Raw genomic sequence first — 21,917 nt, forward strand, 5'->3', positions numbered from 1 at the left:
AATCCAGATCAGACACTTAGTGCACAGCATGCAAGCGTGAGGTAGATTTACACCCCAGTTTGCTGCAAACTAAGTTTTTGTGTAGACAAGTCCTTTATTAACCCAGTTTAAAGTAATTTTTTGTATAACATTTAAAAAAAATGTAACCACCAGAAATACCACCCATAAGCCTGTCATATAGTGCACTTTAATTAAAAATGTTTTCACACATAGTGTGTCAAAATAATCCTGTTTTTTTTCCAGACAAGTTATTCCTGTGAGTAGAGGGAAAGTTCTTCCATAATGTACAGACTTCGGGGGAGTAGAGTTGTGCTAAAAAAAATACTTTCTAGCTTCTCTGACAATTCTATGACGATCAATTCCTGTTAACTATTTAACTCTCTGAATACCAGATATTTTATTTCCAGTGAATACTGTGAATGATTTAATACAAACCTTGCTATAAACCGTGTATTAAACTCCAAGCAACTTCAGTTATAGTGTGAACAAATTGCCTATTGTCAGCTGTGCTTAATTGGGCAGGACTAGAATAGCGTTAAAAACAAAGGATCAGATACTTCTTGTCTTTCTTAGGAAAGTAATCTCAATGAAAACACTTGTATTTATAAGGCATGATCTGTAAAATGGAGAAATTGAGGTAGTAGGAATAAAAGATTTCAACATGGTAGCAGAGCCAAGAAAAGAACCCAGATCTCCTAACTGGCTATACTTGCAGATGTAGAGCACTTTGAGTTAAACCCGTCTTCATAGAGCACAGTAGGGAAAGCACTGCAGTCTGTCCACACTGACAGCTACAAGTGCACTTGCATGGCCACATTAGCAGCTCTTGCAACGGCCACAGAGAGCAGTGCATTGTGGTAGCTATCCCAGCATGCAAGTGGCTGCAACGTGCTTTTCAAATGGGGTGGGGTGTGTTGTGTTTATATGAGGGGAGAGAGATTGGTTTGGGGGGGCACATCAGCATTCTGTCTTGTAAGTTCAGACAGCAGCAGACTCTCCCCCCCCCCACACACACACAGCATTCCACAGTAGGGGTTGCTTTGTCTCGGAGCAGATAAGCTCAGAAACTGAGCTTTCAAAGGGAGTATCCACATTCCTACTGCGAGTTCAAAACAATGAGAAGAGTGACCACTTGACTTTAGGGGATTATGGGATGTTTCCAGAGGCTGATCAGAGCGCAGTAATGCAACACCTCATCCGCACTGGTGCCATGGTGCTCCAGTGGGGGAGCAGCAAACGTTATTCCACTCGCAGAGGTGGAGTACGAGCAGCGCTGTAGCCGCAGAGTCAAAGTGCTCTACGTGCCTTGCCAGTGCAGATGGGTAGTAAGCTAGTGTGCCCAGGGCTCCTTTATTGCGCTGTAACTCGCAAGTGTAGCCAAGGCCCTAGTCTTGTGCTTTAGGCCACACTTCCTCCAGCCAACCATCACAAAAGTCAACAAGACTACCAAGAGAGAAGATAAGTAGGATGTGGCCAAAGGTTTTCTCCACAACTCCTAAGGGAAATAAGTGGTCTCACCAATACTATGGCAGCCCCTACTTAAGTGCAAGGAAACAGTATCCTGATGGAAACCCTAGTACTTGACCTTGGCTGTAATCAGGTGGACAAGGATGAGCTCTTCTTGGAGTCCTTTCAGACAGGAAGCACCTTTAGTAAAAAAAAAAAAAATATTAAAAGTGTGGCCCACCCCCAACATAAAGCCATGAGATTGAAGACACTACTCTTTTTTCCCCCTCCCCTTGCCTAGAGTTTTGACCAAACCACTAAGAAAGAGTTCTACAATAAGTCTAGGAGGAGTGAAAGGGGACAAGGGAATAAGCAAATGAACCTGAGTAGAAGCACCCTTGTGATGAAGGAATATTAATTGTAGGATGAATCCTGTTCCCATTGTACTTAATGGTAGGGTTGACAACTTTCTAAATCGCAAAAAACCAAACACTCCTGCCCTGCTCCTTCTCAGAGGCTCCGCCCGCACTTACTCCATCCCCCACACTCTCCCTCCCTCTTCCCCTCCTTCACTTTCATGGGGCTGGGGCAGAGGTGTGGGCTCTGGGGTGGGGATAAGGGCTCTGAGGTGCAGGAGGGGGCTCTGGGCTGGGGCAGGCATACGGGGAGGTTGTGAGGGCTCCAGCTGAGGGTGTGGGCTCTGGGGTGGGACTGGGGATGAGGCGTTTGGGGTGTAGGAGCGGGCTCGGACAGGGAGTTTTGGTGGTGCAGGCTCCATGAGGGAGTTTGGGTGAGGGAGGAGACTCCAGACTGGGGCAGAGCCCTGGGATGCGGGATCCTGGTGGTGTTTACCACAGCTCCAGGGAAGCGACCACCAGGTCCCTGCAGCCCCTACATGCCTGGGTGGCCAGGGAGGCTCCGCGCGCAGCACCTCCAAGCACTCCTCCCATTGGTTGCGGAGCCCTCGGGGCGGGGGCAGAGCATGGAGCCTCCCTTGCTGCCCAGGTGTTTAGGTGGTGGCCACTTCTGGGAGATGCGTGAAGCTAGGGCAGGCTCAGAGTCTGCCTTAGCACCGGGACCCCACTGCGCCGCCGACCGGACTTTTAACGGCCCAGTCGGTGGTGCCGACTGGAGCCGCCAGGGTCCCTTTTCGACCAGGCATTCCAGTCAAAAACTGGGCACCTGCCAACCCTAGTTAATGGCCAAACCCCTAGTGAAAACTACTGGAGAAGGACTGTGTAATTTAATGCTTGATTGTTGTCACTATGGTGCTGAAAGTACAACTGAGTATCAACCATCTCTATAAAGGTCACTCAAACAAAAAAGAGGACTTCATATAAATGTCAAGTACTTTTTATATTTTTTTTCATTTTATTTCCATTCAAGGAAAGACTAAAATCTCTTCTCACGAAGCACTGATAGCAAAATAAAAGTGTGTTGCCTATAAGCAGTGTGAATTCCCCACAGCTACCTGCCTCATAATGGATGATAACTGAATACTGATCCACGTAAGAATCTGAAAGGAAGGACAATTGTAGTGGGAGGCTACCGATGTAAATCACCTTAGGTGTAGCTGGCCTTAAAAACAGTTGTAACTTTTTAAAAGAAATTTCAAAAGGTGCCACATTGATAATCCTGGAAAATGACCTCTCTGTCCACAGAACAGAGCCAGCATAGGCAGCAACAAAAAAAGCTTCCCAAAGTCTTGCTAAAATTTTTTGTACCACGCTGTTCTGGAAGGGACTACCTTTGCAAGCGAGGGTAGTTCAGTTTCCATTGTCCATCTGATCCTTAGTGGTTTCTATAGTGTGAAAACCTGCCCAATAGAAAATCAAACTAAAAAATTCAATTCATTTCACATGTGCCACTAAAGAGTTAGCTAAGAAAAATTATTTTTGCTTTCTACTGACTTGGATTTGAAACAATGACCTAGAAGTGAAAGACTCCATATCCCAGTGTATAGGGCAAACTGTCTGGAGCCACTGTTTGGAAAACTTGCATTACATACCTGCTCTAGAGAGTAATGCTAGCTATTTTAGGTTAGATGCAACTATCCACAGGCTCTGCAACTCCTGCATGAAATACTGTGGTTAGGACATCAAATCAGGTTGCATTGAATCACTTGTTTAGTTACACTGGTGTATGGTAAAGCGGTGGAATTTTTCTGAGCATAGATCCTCTTGTCCCGTCTATATCTAAATCCCACTGATTCTTTCTGGGTAAATCTCTAAGATATGACTTTCTTATCCATCCACTTAGCTAAAACTTTTGTCCAAACTCTCATCTCACATCTCAATTACCATAGTATTCTTCTATATGGCCTCGACAAAGGCAATCTTAACCCACTCATATCCTTACAGAATGCTGCTGCAAAGATCATTTTGCTAGGCTGTTGTTTTGACCACATCACCCTCTCTTTGAATCCCTCCACTGAGTCCCCCTTCTGGATCACATCTTGTGTTAACTTTCAAGGCCCTTCATGGTCAATCCAACACCCTTCCTATTGTCGCTCATTCGCTATTGAGCTGCCAATACTTGCCTGTGATCAACCCACTGACTGAAGCCTCCATCATGCGCTTATTAAATTTTCAAACAAGCACCTTTATGCTTTCTCCCTTGTTGCCTCTCACACTTGGGAGGTGAAATCCACAAAGGCATTATGCGCCTTCAAACCCTTCTTTTGCTGTGCTGCTTACAAAAAGCTTAACAACAGTTGGGATGTGGTGTGCAGAGATTACTGCCTACCATTCTGACCGATACGGTCTCATTGTTTCCTTGTACTCCTCTGTCTGGCTGTATCCATCTATCATCTCTTATCTTATACTTAGATTGTAAGCTCCTTGGGGAAGGGACCATCTGATTATTATATGTTTATACACCACCTCGCATAATGGGTGCCTGGTTCCTGACAAGGGCTCCTAGGTACACTAGTATACAAATAAATAAAAGAAGAAAAAGATTAGACTATATACTGCCTGATTCAGCTCCCACTGAAATCTCTGGAAAAGCCTTCCACTTATATCATTACATATAATAAAATTTGTTATTGTAGCCTTGTGCACAAATTCAACGCTATTTTACACATGTATTTAGAGGCCACTATAAGAACCAGAAAGTCAAACCAGCTGTCATCAAAGCATGCAGCACAATAAACAAACTCGGTGCCAAGTCAGCGGTCCATGTTCCCAAATGACATAACCAATTATTGCCGGGTATCCCATTCCTCTGTTCTGCTTTGCCTTTCTGGCGTGTTTTGCTCATGCAGGCCATAACTGGACAGGAGTAAGTGAATGCATAGGATACATTCATTCATTCCATGTACTAGAGTTCATTGCCTGTGACCTGGTCCAGCCACTTCCTGAATTGTCCAAAGAATGCATACTCTGCAGGCTGTAGAGCAAGAGATGATGATGGCACTGGAGCCTCGTAGCCATGGGCTTAAAGTAATCACTCAAAAAGCTCTTTCTGATGCTCTTTCTTACTCCCTCAAGAATATGTCCGCCAATTTCTTCTCATGCTGTACAGATTCTGTCTCTCTTTCCACCCTTTGTGCATCTTATCTATTTGACACTCCTTTTAGTTCTTCTGGAACTCTCTCTCACAATTAGTTTTATCTAGCTGCTCTCTCATCAGCCTATTCCAGATGCTCTCTTTGCTCAGGGTAGATTGGTCCGAACTCCCAGGTTCCTGGTGCCATGTGTTTGCCCTGTGGAGGTGGAAGGGCCTTGAAAAGAGAATGACAGAGTACATTATTGTCTGAGCACGACAAAAGTTACATTTCCAGCCCTGTGAAAGGGACTGCTTTAATTTAAGGTCAAAGGATAATACTTTTTATTAATGGGGTGTATTCACAGAGAAAACACTGTTGACTTCAGATATCCTTTGGAGCAGCACTGAAAACCATCACACATCATGGTAAGACTCTCATAAAAAAAATCATTTGAAATTATTTTTATATCCTTTCGTTTTCTCAAGGTGGAGGTAGGGAGGAGCCTTATGCGTGGTCTAGTTACCATCCACAGTTTTTCAATCCTGTCAAGAAGGGTAAGCTCTGGAGAACACTGATATTCTGGAGGTACCCGAGGGGAAATGTGAACTTCTGTTCCAGGCCAATGGAGAACAGCCACCTTTGTACGCTAAGGAGATATTCAGGCACCTAGTGACCAACCAGCACATCTCAGAATGGAGGAAGCTTGTGAATTACAGAGGCAGTCCTAATAAGTATGCCCTGCCCCAGAGCATAGCAGACTGTATGGAGTTCTTACTCTGAGAATTTTGCGTTCATCACCAGCCAGCGATGGGTGACAATTTGCTGTAAAAATCAACAAGATGCTGATTTAACATGGAAACACAGTACAGCCTCCTTACAAGCACCCTGCATCCACACACAGACCCAACTCGCTACTGACAATGGGGACTCAACACAGACAGACCGCCACCCTCTGCTGTAATTTGGACTCGTAATAGCTACTTTTTAAAAATGCAGTTCACAGGCGGTCCAGGACAGTGCAGGTGTGGCTGATTTATAAGGCGCACTATATTTCACAGGCGGGGTATGTGAGGTTGTTCATTGTAAAACCCCAACCCATATTTATAACGATAATTGAGCAACTACTAAAGATTTCATGAAAACTGCTTGTTTAACTTTTTCCTCTTTTTGTGGTGTCCATTTTGAAGCCCACATAGCGTCAGGGGGAAAGCGCTAGGGAAATAGCATGAGTTCCACCATGAACAGAAGCACACGAAAACCACAACTTGTGTTAATAACTTAACAGGCCCATAAGCCAAAATCTCTCCCATCCATATGTTAATAGAAACAAATGGTGGCAGAAACTTACCAGACTCCGGCTTCAGCATTTGTTCTGATACCAAATCTGCAGTAGACTGCTCCTCAGGACCATTACAAAACAACTCTTCCAAATATGGACCCAGGATGTGCTGCAGCTGCTCCAGCAGCATAGTCTCCCCAGTTACCAGCAGCAATAGGGTGACTTATTGCCCTTCATTTAACAGCTGGCTCTCTCCTCTGGCTGTGCCTGTGATAGGGGTGGAGAGGTTGTAAGGGTAATATCCCTACCAAGCAGATTGTCGTGCACCACTGTGGGCTCAAGCTCAGTACTTGCTACAGTTCCTTGTACTCGATTGATTTCCTCATAAAGAGGCAGGAAAATAGAGAGTTCCCAGAAGTTCCATTAGCATCGTTGACTTTGCAGTTCTGTCTTCAGATGCTTGAGTTACTCTCTGTATTGTTCTGTTGTCCAGTCAATCCCAATGCTACCAGGCACTCAGATATAATTTTGTAGACATAATTTCTTATGCTTTTTCAGAAGTTGAACGCCTTGCTTGCCTCACACCAGAGGTTAATCAGAATCCATCTATGTTCCTCTAGCCAGCCAGCAGCATCCTTGATGCATGACAACTTCTTAGTGCTAGCCCATGCTAACGCACGTCCTCATAGACTGTGTTTCCAGTTGAGCAGCCCGCATGAAAACGAAGGGTTAAACACAGAGCAGTTGCATCTGAACCAGGCGCTTGCTTTCTGTTCCTGGGAAGCGTGTGGGAAGTTTTGGAATTAAGGGCTGGGAAGGACAGATCCAGAGGACAGTGTTGGTTGACTCTCCAGATCCAAGTCTGGCAACTGAGACCAGAGCTGCATCCACACTGAAAAATGCCTGAGCTTTGATCCCTGTCATAGTGGGACTTGAGCTCTGACCCATCCCCCTATCAGCATCAGCCGGCCTGAGTCCAGAAGGGTTCCTGGTCCAAGTCAGACTAATTTCTCTGCAGACTGCAGCAGGGTTTGGGCTTAAACCTGAGTCAGAGCCTAGGCTTATTGTGCTGTGTAGCTATACCCTCAGTGGTCAATAAGTCTCCTGGAAATTCCAAGGGCCCCAAACTGCATTAAAAATTACTTCTTTCCATCATGATACTTACATGTCTCACCATTGTGCCAAGAATGAATCTGAGAACCAACAAATTAAACCAAATACTGAATGTAAACAGAAGTTTAAACTGTACCACTCTCCTGCCCAATTTCACTCTGGAGGCTCAAACAACAAAACCATGTCTTGGGCTTTCCCAATACTTTTATAAAATTGCTGGCCAGAAGAAAAGGAGTAAGAAAAGAGGAAAGAAACATGGATGGGATAATGTATGTATTTAACAGATCTGATCTGTTGATCCATGTTCTATTATACCAAATGCTAACTTATAGAGCACTTTTTATAGACAGATCCCAAAGTGCTTTACAAAGATGGGCAAAGTATACTGTCTCCACAGAAGGGGAAATTGAAATGCGGAGTTTAAGTGATTTGTCCAAGGTCACAGAGCAATTAAATGAGAGCTGGAACAAAACATACACTTTCTGACTTCTAGGGCTTGCCTACACAAACAAGTAGGTTGTGACAAGGTAGCGTGTGACTCTACCCCACGCTAGCCCGCCGTGGTCTAATTATCCATGTGCACCCCGCTGCTGCACAATAGTTTGTTAGAGTGCTCTTTGAAACGGGACTAGTTCAAAGCTGTTAACATGCATCAGGATCCATACCCTAGTTTACTGAGTTCTAATTCTTCAAGTAGGCAAGCCCCTAGACTCTCATACAATCCAATGGAACACACTCTACTGTCCTCATTATATTTTACTAGATATTTTTATACTAAAAAAATTAGCTCTATCCTTTGAAATAAGTTCTATTAAAAACGCCCATGGATGCAAAACATAACTTGACAACACTGCATCTGCCACATTTTCAGATTCATAGAATGAAGTCAGAATTATTTTTCTTTTAATCAGATTAAACTATTGAGAAGTTATCTGAAAACATAGCAAAAATCTAATGCATCTATGACAAGTTATTCATAACTATAAACAGGCCTTAAAGAAATTCCATTCACCCCTGGAGAGAGGAACTTGCCCTGGCAATCAAGGGGCCTTAACATCAATTTCTGTAGATTTCAAGCTTTCATTTACTAGCTCTTACAGTTGCAGAGATACCTTTTAAAAAGTTAAACATGTAACAGATGCAGCAGCATCTTTCCAAGTCTACAGACAGACTCACTATCTCTACTGTTACTCAGTTTCCCCAAGCATCAGGAGAATAAGATTAAAAAGACTCCGGCCTGCTTCTGTGCCACTATTCATTCTCTAGACAGCAGTGAAACGTCATGGATTACATCCATTTCAGGCTTATTCAGAAAGAGGCAGGCATTAAGAGTTACTCATGGTGGAAGACTGAAAGGACAGACAGAGGCTTGGAAATGGGATACCCAAAACCTCCTGGCTGCAGCAAGCAGAAGGAGTAGACTCGTACCGATCATCTCTCGCTTTAGGACAGTGATGGGCAACCTGCGGCCTGTCAGGATAATCCGCTGGTGCGCTGCAAGACAGTGTTTATATTGACCGTTCGCAGGCACTGCCGCTTGCAGCTCCCAGTGGCTGTGGTTCGCTGTTCCTGGCCAATGGGAGCTACGGGAAGCATCAGCCAGCACGTCACTTCTTGTGAGCGCCCCTCTCCGGCCAATGGATCCCTCGCCGGATTTTCAGGGACTCAGTCCTCAGGGTGAGCCACCTACACTGTCCCTGTAGCCCTTCCTGAGCTCCAGTCCTCAGTCTGACCAACAGGGCCCCTAAATATCCTCATTGGCCAGCTTGCATGTAGAGGTTCCTGTCCTGAGGTGGAGCACCACCACCAGGGCTTCCTCCCTCAGGGCTCTTCACTTGCCCTTTAGTCCTCTGACCCCAGCTCTCCAGCTGGGTCAATCTAGACCAGCCTCTTTCTGGGGGCAGAGGGGGTAACGGTTCCACAAACAGTCTGTTCCCTAGGCCTGTCTTCAGTGAGTCCTGGCAGCAAGCCAGAAGCTATTCCCTCACTACCCTGGTTCCTGCCAGCAACTACATGCCTTAGCCCTTCCAGCCAGCTAAGGGCACCTCTTGCTCCCCCAGTCCCTGCTAGCAGACTGATCTCTCCAAGCCCTTTCAGCTCCTTTTATATGAGCCTGCTGGGCCCTCACTGGCTGCTACCTGTAGCCGCTCTGATTTTCTGCTTCCTCTGCAGCCACTCTAGCCTGCTTGGAGGACCTCTCCACTGCTTCTTTCAGGGATGGGTGTGGCTAGACCCTGAGGCCTCCAGCAGGAGGCATTTGGACCCAGTCCACCACATCACAGGACCCAAAAAGATTACCATGTCCACTCAGAGATAAGGAGCTCAAGTTTTAACCTTCAAATAGCCACAGCAATGGACGCACAAATCCATTTTTAAAAGCGGGTAAAGGGGCAGTACTTTTTACCAGAATGTGTTTATGGGCACAAACTTTTTTACCTCTATAAGCAAGTTGCCCCTATTTATATATATATTATAGTTTGTGAGATGGCTGGCAAAATGATCAATTCATGATACACAACTATGAATGAAACAATGTACAGCAATACAGAATTCCCTCCTCACTCATCTGGCTGTTTGAACACTATCTCCCATCAGAAGAGACGGGCATACAGCCAGATCCCGCCAACACCCACAGCTTCTAGAAGATACAATATGTGGTGCTGTTAGGACTCCAACTTCTAGAATCTAAATGATTGATTGATTGGTATATGAAAATGGCTTAATCTCCACTGGCTCACCAGGTGGGCCTTGGAGCCCCTTTTGAACCCAAGTCTCTTAATTAGCTGCACAGTATGGTAGTTTCGTTTTAAACATACTAAGATTAACGTAGAGACAACCAAACCAAAGGTGCAAGCTGTCTATACAAGCATAGTGGCTAGGTTCTATGCACAGTGTTGCAACTTGGCACTTTTTCTACCTGGCTGGCAAGAATACTCATTTACCTTAATTAGAAGGGCTGATTTCCTTCATGCAAGCTTATTAAAAAAAAAACCCCAAGCATTACCGTTACTTCAGACTTGAGCTGTAGGTATGAGCCACTATCTCATAAGGCCATCAGAAAAAACACAGATTTTTTTTTTTAAATCCATGCTAACATCATGGGTAAATGTTCAAATTTCACTGGATATGCATGGCCGCCAAGTCTCTCCCCCAAACTTCTACAATTTTTTCAACAGTACAGAGGCAAAAGCAGGCATCACTGAGCCTGCAGTGGCTCATGGAGGGTTAGCAGACTAGTCCCATCTCCGGGGGATGTGGTGGTGCAGTCCTATTCCATGGAGTTGATGTAGGGGAGGGGTGTCTCACCAATGGGGAGAGTGACAAAAGCCACCTGAACGAGCAATCAGAGTCAACTCAGTGAGCAAACGAACCACATGGCACAAGCCAGTCTAGCCCAACCTGACCCGGGGCAGGGATCAGGGATCAGCTTGTTCCATACTCAGCTCCAGCCCAGGCCTCTACTGCTGTTTTGTGTCCAGCCAGCAGAGAGAGGGGAGCCGTACTGACAACAAGGCAACTGGCAGCCCTGGCTTGCCCCCACAGCAGCCCTCACAGCCCGTGGGAGATACTGAAGCACCAGCTGGCAAGGAGCTGAGACTGAGATCCATCCCCTGCAAAAAGCCACCACTGCATGGAACGCAAGGTGTGTGAGGGGACTGAGGCATGAGGGATGGAACCCACTTCCAACTCCTCACCAGCCAGTGCTACAGTGTCTCCCACAGGCCTATGTGGGCCTCTGAGAAAGGAGCTGGGCCCAGGCTCCTAATTGCCACATTGTCATTGCTACCTCTCCCCTCCCCACTCCTCCCAGCTGGACAGGAAGCAGCAGTGGTGGCTTGGGTCAGAGCTGGCCCACTAACCTTCCCCTACACCCTCGCCCCCATCACCACCACCATGAACAGCCTCAGTGAGATGGTTCTACCTCCCTGCTGGGGGGGAGGGGGGAAAAATTGCAGTAATTGGGCTAATTTCACAATTTCCATAGATCTATGAAATCATGATTTACACAGGACCTTACTTATACACCAGAATAGAAGTCAGTTTACTGATTCTGAATCACATACAGCCAATACATTAGTCAACTTTAAAACAGAATTTTCTCCCGTTTAAAAAAGTCAATATATTTCTAAAAGATTAAATAAAATTTCATTTCATGATAGTTCCACTGTAAATAGTTGCAGAGTTTACTATGTCAAGTCATTTAAATATATTAACATGGACAGTGAGGTACTAATAATTGCCTACTTCCAAAAACACTTAATTAAAAGAACCTGAATTCCATCTGTTTTTACCATTTAAAGACAAGCAGAACTACCAAATGTATTTCTGAAGTCTTATCAGCAAACATTATTAAAAGAATGAAAAAGAAAAATAAGGCAAGCCACTCTTTGTGCTAAAAAGTAACATGGAAATAACAGATAATTAAAGCACCCTTCCTCTGCAGAAGCCAGAAGAAAGTCACCATTAACCAAGCTAAATTAGAAACAGTTCTGCTGTGCAAACACATAATAAAGTTTATGTCAGGGAAGCAAAAGGATTTCTCAGTATGCTCTGAGTCACTGGACAAAGTGAAGTACTCTGCGGTTTACTTCCCAGGCCATACTCCTGATATAGCAGATTCTCAACATCTTCTTAAAGAAACTATATCAGTCTTCTCTTATGCATTTAAAAAAATAGTAAGCCTGTTCCTTCCAGACAACCTCAGGCTCTAAATTTATGAATAGTGAAACAATTACTCATAGGATTACATAATTACTTTCTCAAAGAAGTTTCCCTCTATCATATGTATTTGAAAACTATTGAAACAGCACTTAACAGATTTTGTTACGGGGAGAAATATGAAGCACTGAATGTATGCAAAATACAAATTACAACAAAAGAGGCGTCGCTATTTTATATCAGTTTATTTTTGTGTTAACAACCTATCTACTTTAAAAATTTAAGCTTTAGGTGCATCAGTTTGCATCTGCTTCAATTACTTTACCTTTCTCTGCACCTGAAGAATGCGCAGAAAAGATAACACTGAAATTCTAAATATGAATAAAGATTGCTATACTATACTAATGGGGGAAAAGACACCTTTATTGTGCTCTTTTACTGCAGGTTCTGCCCTCCCAAACGATAACAGTGTACATTAAATACTTTACTTATAACACACACATCTGTAAAACACACACATACCTTAGTTCCCAAGGTCAGTATCATACAACACGAACATTTCAATGTTCTCTAATATTTGTAACAACTGATGGAAAGGGGGCCTTTTTTCATATTCACTGTGTATTGAAAACTTGCAATAAAGATTATCCATATTTAGAAAAATATGTTACTGGTAAAGAGAACGTTAGTATTTTGGGGACCTACCTTGGAATTGCCTGGCTTCTTATCGATGTAAACGATAAAAAGCATAGCTGAATGGGTAATGAATAATAAAGAGGATGCTACATTAGGAAGTCGCAGGGGCCAACATGTGGCTAGTGCTTAGGACGTTCCCTTCTGCAGTGCAGCACTATTGCCTATTGGTCTGAGCAATTTACAATATACTAGCGTAACAGCAACATAAAAACAACTACTTCACAAGTCTTGTTGCAGAAGTCCCACGCTTGGAACTCTGTATTAGGAAGCCGTTTAAAGATACAGTACTTATAAATTAACTCACTATTCACCCCCTCGAAGACACGTATGAATTTTTTTCTCCTATCCATTCACACACAAACGCTGCGTCTCTTTCTTTAAAAAGAGGCAAACCCCAACACCTCGCGGCCTGGGTTACGTACAAATCCCTCTGTCCGGAGCAGAGCAGAGCAGATCCAGTGTTTTTACAGCTGGGCTTAGTTGTGGTTCACGAGCTACAACCGAGCCTATACGGGGGCAGCTTCCCCTGTGAGCGGCGCGCATGCAGCGATTTCCTACTCTCCCCGGGCACAAGCCTCCCTGCTCATCCTCACACCTGCAGATCCCGATCCTGCGCTCGGCGCCCCCACTCCACCAGCCGCGCAGGGAGCCGCGGTCTGTAGAGACCCTGCGGTCCCCACCGGCTCCGGGCAGGTACCACCCCGCGCAGCAGCAGCCGCCAGCTCCCGCTGGGTCCCGGCGGGGGAGGGGCGAGGCCGGCGGCGGCAGGTGAGGCACACACCGCAGCACGCCGGGGCTGAATCACAAAGCGAGCCCTGCGGGAGGGGGGCTGGTCCCGGGGCCTAGCGCCGGCGGGGGCTCCGCAGAGGCGGCGGGGTTCCCTTACCTGCAGGGGTGGCGCCGAAGACTCTCACCACGGGCACCTTCTTGGCCTGGGCCTCTCTGAAGCGGGACTGGCCGGGGTCCAGGCCGGGCAGCGGGCTGCCCATGTAGTAGTCGGCGGTCACGAGCCTCACTGAGAACATGTTCGCCGCCGCCGAGAGCGACCCACGCACTGAGCGAGCGCGGAGCCCACACGGCTCCCCCGCCGCCACCGCAGCGAGCGCAGCCCCCGCCCTCCCGCCGCTCCCCGCCCGCGCGCACACACACACACACACACACACACGCACAGACAGACAGACACACGCGCGCGCTGAGCGGCCTGAACTGGCTCTAGAAGAGCCTGGCCGGCCGCGAGCGCCTCATGGGCAGAGCAGTCCCTTCCCTCGGCAGCGCGGACGCCTTGGCGGCGGTGCCTCCTCGGCTCCAGCTGTTGTTGCCATGATGATGATGTCACGGACGCAACCACTGGGGGGGGGGTAGAGGGGGCGGGCGGGGGGAACGTGGTTCTCCCCTTCTGCGCTTCAGCACAGGGTGTTTTTTCCGCTCCCTGGGCAGTGGAAGCCGTGCGGTATCCGTTTCTCGACAATCGACCCTAGCGGCTGGGTGAGCCTACAGAGCGCCGAGTCATGGATCGGGCTGGGGACTTCTGGGCTAGGATTGGGTTAGGCTGGGTCGGGCCGCCATTTTGGATGCTGAAGCGTCTGGCTGCGGGAACGTGAGTCGCCGCCCGCCGCTAGGGGAAGGGGCAGTCTCGTGCCGCTGTCACGCACGCGACCGGGGAGGGGAGTAGATGGAAGAAAGCGGGAGTGGGAGTTCTCAGGTAACGTCTCTGCCGTCGCGTGCGCCCCCTTTGGCTGTAACGGTCACCGCGCGCGGCCCGCAGGAGAGGGAGGAGGGGAAGCGAGCGCAATTCGCAGCCTATAAAAGAGCGGAGGCGGCGGCTGCTGGTGAACGTGCTGCTGGCGGCTGGGAGGAGCTGTGGTGCGGCTGCTGCACGCTGCGGAGGAGTGACTGGGCTGGTCCTCGCCGCCAGCCCAGTCTCTGCCCCACAGCCACTTCCTCCGCGGCAGCCAGTGGCCCGGCTGCAGCCCGCGGCCCGGCTGGGTTCAGGCACCGCGAACGATGCGGCCGCTGCTGTTAGCTGGGGGACGCTTGGGGAGCGGGCTCCCTTTCCGCCGCGCGCCTCGGGCTGCTTGCGGTGCAATGACGGTAGCGCGGCCCCCCAGCTCCCTGGCCTCCCCAGCGCCCTCCGGCTATCAGCCGGCGCCTGAGGGGCTAAGCGCCAGCCCCACTGAGCCCACCAGGAACCTCCTCCCAGCGAGGAATCCAGCCCTCGGGAGCAGCCCCCCTCGCTGGGAAAGCGAGAGAGGGGGTGCTGCCAGCCCACCGAGTGATCATGAGATTGGCTTAAAAATCGTGAAATATTTTTTCCTTAATAAAGTCTGGGCTCGTTTTATTTGCCTGCGGGTTTCTGAGCCTTTAGGTTGTGTCCGGCTTTTACTAAGGGTAGGAATGTCGGGTTTTTTAAATAAAAGCTGAGATTTTCATGCAATCTCTGTTCCCCAGCTGGGGCTTTAGGAAAAATACCGAATATCACAAGAGTTGACAGTCCTGAAGAGCCTCCTGTAAAAAGGCTATGTGTTTCATAGACCTATTATATTTTTGTTTGGTATGTGTATAGACTGAAAGATACAGCAAATGTACAAATCTATAAAATCAGACATAAATTCAGTATGTAAAACACATGCTGCCCACTGAATCTGTTGTATGTTTTGGTTTTAGATTTAAACAAAAAACAGAGCAGGCAATTCCTACCCTTCACTTACTCTCTGAAGTTCACACATCTTGGATGGATTTTTCAGTCTATTTTTCTATTCACTGTCTCACTGGGTCAGTTTGTTTTCTCGGGGTTACTTTTGTTCCTTTATTTCATTTTCACATAAATGGAAGAAAAAGTAATGCTACTCAAACTTTGCCCATAGTCACAGACGAATGGGATAGATCTTCCTGGCACACATAATTGACATTAAGAAATTTGATACTGAACTCTGAGATCTAATAAGAATTTAAGACACAATTGAGGTGCAGTGCCCATTTCTGTAAGAGCTCTTGGTTTGCAAAGGGTCATATATGGGACATCTTTTTAACTACGAGGACTAGAAATGTTTGTTTTTAAGGAAGCTATAAATTCCACAAAAACTGATAGTCGCCAGGAAAGTACTGGTGAAGCATGTCACTGAGTACCAGCTCAGTCTGACCCAGTTTTCATCTTCCTGTTATTGTTCTTTGAACAAATTCCTCCTTTCCTGCCCTCCACTCACAGGGGGCCTGCAGCCATCACTACACTTTCTTCATGTTACTTCTTTCTGAGCCCCTGCTGTCTTCCTGTTAATCTGGCTGATCTTTGCTTCCATCTCATTGAGTATCCTTGCCATCTTTTCTTAACTCAGTGATGGCTTTGAGAGCGAGCTTCTTTACTTCATCTAAAAAGGAACACGAAAGCAGCCAACAGTGTACTCTGAATCTGGAAGAATCGTTGGAAAACTGAGGAAGCAGGACTAGAACAAGAGTAGTGGACACCAAATCTGGAGAAAGTTTCCTGTCCAAGTGAGCTGTTTCATCTTCTGACTGAAACTGCTATGAATTGCCTTCAGAAGAATTAAGTGACTAGTTTCTTGTACAGTTTTTAAGACTTTACTTAAAGTTTTAGTCTCCTAGTCCTACAAAACATTCTACAGCTAGCTTTGCAACTCCCAGACCCAATGAGTTCCACCTTCTCAGATTCAGAGCACATTTTCATGTTACTTGTGCATTTAAGTGAAGAAGTTAGCCTCAAGGCCATCACTGATGCAGGAGCTCATTTACAGGGATCTGAGATCCCTGAGTACCTGTGACAGCCCTGTCAGCCGGTGGCAGATGCAAGATCTATTCCTGTACTTCTGGATTGCAGCTTTTTGTGCCTGGACAATCTCCAATATATGACATACTCAAGCATGTCCTCTAGTTCCTGAAAATTCTGACATCCCAGAGCAGTCAGTTCCAAATGGTAACATCGTGATTGGAGAAGCCTCTGCCAGCTCCCCATTTCAACCCCATTCTCTCCCCAAGGCCATCTCCAGTTTTCCATTCTAAAGCGTCATCTCCTTTGCCTGCTCTTCCAGAGTTACCATCTACAGTTGCTAGGCAGCAGCTGTGCTGATCAACCATCCACATACTTGGGTGAGAATAATGAGACTTGAATATACAATTGCCACTAATCAAATACAATTAAACAGCTGTACAATAAATTAATATTAGTATTAGTAATAATAGTATCGACTGTCACCGTAACTAGCTAACTACTGTTTTAAAAGACAGAATTTATTCAACAGAAGAAAATAAATATAGCTGTTTATTTTTATGTTTGAACAAAAGACAGGTCAGGCAGTAATTCACCTATTCTTTTTCCCAATTAGTATTATGTACTTTATAAAAATCTGTAAATGCATGTGCCGTTCACAATAGAATACTTTTCTAAACTGACAATGCCATCCAAAAATTCAGTCTGGAAAAAAATGGCCTACACTTCAAATGTGATGTCACTCAGAGGTGTGCAAAATCCATATTATTGAGCAATATAGCTATGCAGACCCAACTCCCAGCGTAGATACAGCTAGGTGCATAGATACATCACTCAGGGAAATGGTGTTCCTACACTGGCAGAAAAATCCCTTCTGTCACTGTGTCTATATTAGGGGGATATACCAGCATAGGTATGACACCATGTCTATGCTGGTATAGCCCCCATAGCTATGATCTCCCTCATTCAGTCCTTTACTGCATTAAGAGTTTGATCCTGCACATCCAGCAAAGCTCCCACTGATTTCAGTGGTGAAAGATCAGGCCCTAAAGACTGGGGTAAAATAATCAAAATATCTAAGTGATTTGGGAGCTTAGGCCTATACCCACAAAGGAACTTAGGTGTTGTAATGTCCAGTGAGCTCTGGGATATTCTGATGTGGGTCTCCCTCAGTATCTTCTGTTGAAGCTGTTCCATTTTATATAAATAATTCAGTATGCATTGAGCTAGAGAGAGTGAGAATGACTCTGATCCAATAGCTAGGACATTCACTTGAGAGGTGGGAAACCAGGTTCAAATCCTTTCTCCTCAGGTAGGGGGAACCAGTGTCTTCCTATCTCCTGGGTAAGTTCCCGTACCACTGGGATAATGGTTATCACTGCCATTGCCTCTCCTCCCCTCTTGCCCATTTTGTGTGGAATTAAGCATGCTTTCAGAATGCTTCCAATCAGGCCTTGGAAGAAAAATGGGTGTTGCCCTCCCTATCTTGAAGATTGCACTGGGGCTTAGGTGTGGCCCCTCGACAGGCACTGAGACAGAGGCATTGTGTGCACATCCAGCGTCAAAAGCTTAGGCACCTAAAGGACTTTTATAGTGAAAATGTAGCCTCTGAGGGATTATAGGTGCCTCCAAAGTTAGGAAGCAGCCTAACGGGAGGTTCTGAGGATCTCAGTGGTGCCTGAGTTTTGCACTTAAGTACCTAAAGTGGGATTACAGTCTTATCTACACTTGAAATGCTACAGTGGCAAAGCTGCACTGCTACAACTGTGCCACTATAGCGCTTCAAGGTAGACACTACCCCTGATGGGAGGGGTTTTCCCATCGGCAGTCCACCTCCCCAAAAGGCAGTAGTTTAGTTGGTGGAAGAATTCTTCTGTCAACCTAGCGTTATCTAATCTGGGGGTTAAAATAGTTTAACTACAATGATCAGGGGTGTGGATTTTTCATGCCCCTGAATGACATATTTAAGATGACTTAATTTACTAGATGCCTATGTGCTTTTGGGGATCTAAAGCCTAAATCTTATTTTCAAAAGTGATATAAACACAAGAGTCTTAGACCTGGTCTACACTACACTGAAAACACTTCAGCTGCCCTGCAGCAGCTGCACCACTGTAATGTTTAAGTGAAGACACTATCTATGCCGATGGGAGGACTTCTCCAGTCAGCATAGGTACTCCACCTCCCCGAGAGGCAGTAGCTCCTAGTGCTGTCTACAATGGGGGGTAGGTTGGCTTAAATGTGTCGTTCAGGGTTGTGGATTTTTCACACCTCTGAATGATGTGGTTATACCAATCTAATTTCCTAGTGCAGACCATCTTAAGTCTCTTGAAAATGTGATTTAGGCTCCTAATTTGCTTAGGCAGTTCTGAAGATTTTATCTTGCCACTAGACCCTGACATACACAAATCTAGAGACAATAAGATCAGGTATCTCACCTGATCTCAGCAATTAAGCTATTACATGGAGAGAGGTCCTCGGTTAGGGCCCATATGCTAGGAAATTGACTGTTGAGAATGGATTTCAGCAGTGGGTTTCTGCTGGAGATTCTTTAACTGCTGGAAACAATTTAGCTATCAATATAGACAGGACAAAATGGTTTTCAACTCTATAATAGAAAACATTATAGAGACTTGTGAACCATGGTATACGTGTTACATTCTGTAAAGAGTCCTTTTTGCAATATAAATACAACCATGTCAGGGGACCAGGACGCAATGCGGTTTTATGCCCTAACTCAATTACCAATATCTATACACACAAACCGATTTAAAGGGTTTTTTGTTGTAATATATATAAACACCTTGTTTAGGTACACACATACTTGTATGTACATGTGAATATTTGTGTTTGTTTGCTTGGATTTGAACTTAGCAATGTTAACTCTAATTCCAAAATAAAGTAAGTTGAACTTTAAAATATAGGATCCACGAGAGTAACAGTTCTTTTTCTTCAACGTTTTCAGGTCTTATCTCTGCCTGGTCCCTCAAACATCCATGTCAATGAACCTGGACGCAGGAAAAACACATAAGTATTCAAGAAAATATCACCTGAAGTGAAAAAATGAAGAATGAAACATTTTTAAAATGCAGAACTATAACATATAATTTCTCCTTTTATTTAGAAGTAGGGCTGTTGATTAATCACAGTTAAGTCATGTGATTAACTAAAAAAAACTAATTGTGATTAATTGCCGTTTTAATGGCACTGTTAAACAATAGGATACCAATTTAAATTTATTAAATATTTTGGATGTTTTTCTACATTTTCATATATATTGATTTCAGTTACAACACAGAATACAAAGTATATATTATTTTTGATTACTAATATTAGCACTGCTAAAAGAAATAGTATTTTTCAGTTCATCTCATACAAGTACTTTAGCGCAATCTCTTTGTCATGAAAGTGCAACTTACAAATGTAGGGGTTTTTGTTACATAACTGCACTCAAAAACAAAACAATGTAAAACTTTAGAGCCTACAAGTCCACTCAGTCCTACTTCTTGTTCAGCCAATCGCTAAGACAGACAAGTTTGTTTACATTTACAGGGGATAATGCTGCCCTCTTCTTACTTACAGTGTCACCAGAAAGTGAGAACAGGCATTTGCATGGCACTTTTGTCTCCAGCATTGCAAGGTATTTACGTGCCAGATATGCTAAACATTTATATGCCCATTCATGCTTTGGCCACCATTCCAGAGGACATGCTTCCATGCTGATGACGCTCGTTAAAAAAACAATGAGTTAATTGAATTTGTCACTGAACTCCTTGGGAGAGAATTGTATGTCCCCTGCTCTGTTTTACCCGCATTCTGCCGTGTATTTCATGTTACAGCAGTCTCAGATGATGACCCAGCAAATACAACGAGGAGTCCTTGTGGCACCTTAGAGACTAACAAATTTATTTGGGCATAAGCTTTCATGGGCTAAAACCCACTTCATCAGATGCATGGATTGGAAAATACAGTAGAGAAGTATAAATACCCAGCATATGAAAAGATGGGAGTTGCTTTACCAGATGGGGGATCAGTGCTAACAAGCCAATTCAATTAAGGTGGAAGTGGGCTATTCTCAACTGTTGACAAGAAGGGAGGAAAAATCACTTTTGTAGTGCTAATGTGTTCAATGTAATCAAGGTGGGTCATTTCAAACAGTTGACAAGAAGATGTGAGTATCAGCAGGGGGAAAATTAGTTTTTGTAGTGACCCGTCCACTCCCAGTCTTTATTCAGACTCATTGCAGATTTGACAAAACACAAGGAAAGTACCAATATGAGATTTCTAAAGACAGCTATAGCACTTGTCCCAAGGTTTTAGAATCTGAAGTGCTTTCCAAAATCTGAGAGGGATGAGGTATGGAGCATACTTTCAGAAGTCTTAAAAGAGGAACACTCCAATGTGGAAACTACAGAACCCGAACCACCAAAAAAGAAAATCAACCTTCTGCTGGTGGCATCTGACTTTGAAAATGAACATGCATCAGTCTGCATTGCTTTGGATTGTCATCAAGCAGAACCTGTCATAAGCGTGGAGGCATGTCCCCTGGAATGGTGGTTGAAGCATGATGGGACACATGAATCTTTAGTGCATCTGGCATGTAAATATCTTGTGACACCGGCTACAAGAGTGCCATGAGAACGCCTGTTCTCATTTTGAGGTGACATTGTAAACAAGAGGCTGGCAGCATTATCTCCCGCAAATGTAAACAAACTTGTTTGTCTGAACAAGAAGTAGGACTGAGTAGACTTGTAGGCTCTAAAATTTTACATTGTTTTATTTTTGAATGCAATTTTTTGTACATAATTCTACATTGGTAAGTTCGACTTTCATGAGAAAAAGACTGCACTGCAGTACTTAAAGTAGGTGAATTAAAAATACTATTTTTTTGTTTTTTTACAGTGCAAATACTTGTAATCAAAAATAAATATAAAGTGAGCACTGTACACTTTGTATTCTGTGTTGTAATTGAAATCAATATATGAAAATGTAGAAAACATCCAAAAATATTTAAATAAATGGTATTCTATTATTAACAGTGCAATTAATTGCGCTTAATTTTTTTTAATCGTGTGATTATTCACAATTCATTTTTTTAATCACTTGACACACCTATTTGGAAGCATCTGACTTTCAGGCACGTGTTGGTATGAGGGAACTGGTTGTTATAGTAAACTAGAGGGAAAAAATCCTAAATTATTATACATTAATGCATATATATTAAGCTTAGCATAGCAAGAATGCACTCATTTTAATTAGGGAATAGCTAATAATATAGTGACACCAATGTGTAGGGACTGAGTGTGTTAGAATGAGTGCTTGATGAATAAAACTTAGATTAAGTTAAACTGATTAATTGTATGTTACATAGTTGAGACAGGCATCACTGGTGGTAGATGATAGAAAAAAATCTTCAGACTACTAGATAGGTGACAAAGCCAAGTCAGAGATAATAATTAGATAAATATCTGCTCTGTGTGGTTTGTTCTTTCTCCCGTCATCTTGCTGTGGAA

General features: G+C 44.7%; 2 protein-coding genes across 2 annotated transcripts in view; one reads left to right on the top strand and one right to left on the bottom strand.

The window, feature by feature from the left end:
• The window catches only part of REV3L (REV3 like, DNA directed polymerase zeta catalytic subunit), a 251,159-nt gene extending 237,408 nt beyond the window's left edge, over positions 1–13,751 (bottom strand). The window contains exon 1 of the mRNA XM_084623458.1: positions 13,570–13,751. Coding sequence (XP_084479584.1) covers positions 13,570–13,708 — 139 coding nt within the window. The 5' untranslated portion in view covers positions 13,709–13,751. The remainder of the gene's footprint in view (positions 1–13,569) is intronic.
• Positions 1–21,917, top strand: part of MFSD4B (major facilitator superfamily domain containing 4B) — a 399,121-nt gene that overhangs the window by 255,101 nt on the left and 122,103 nt on the right. The gene's annotated exons all lie outside the window — the stretch shown is intronic.

This window comes from Lepidochelys olivacea, assembly GCF_965140295.1.
Source record: "Lepidochelys olivacea isolate rLepOli2 genome assembly, chromosome: 3".
NCBI lineage: Eukaryota > Metazoa > Chordata > Testudines > Cheloniidae > Lepidochelys > Lepidochelys olivacea.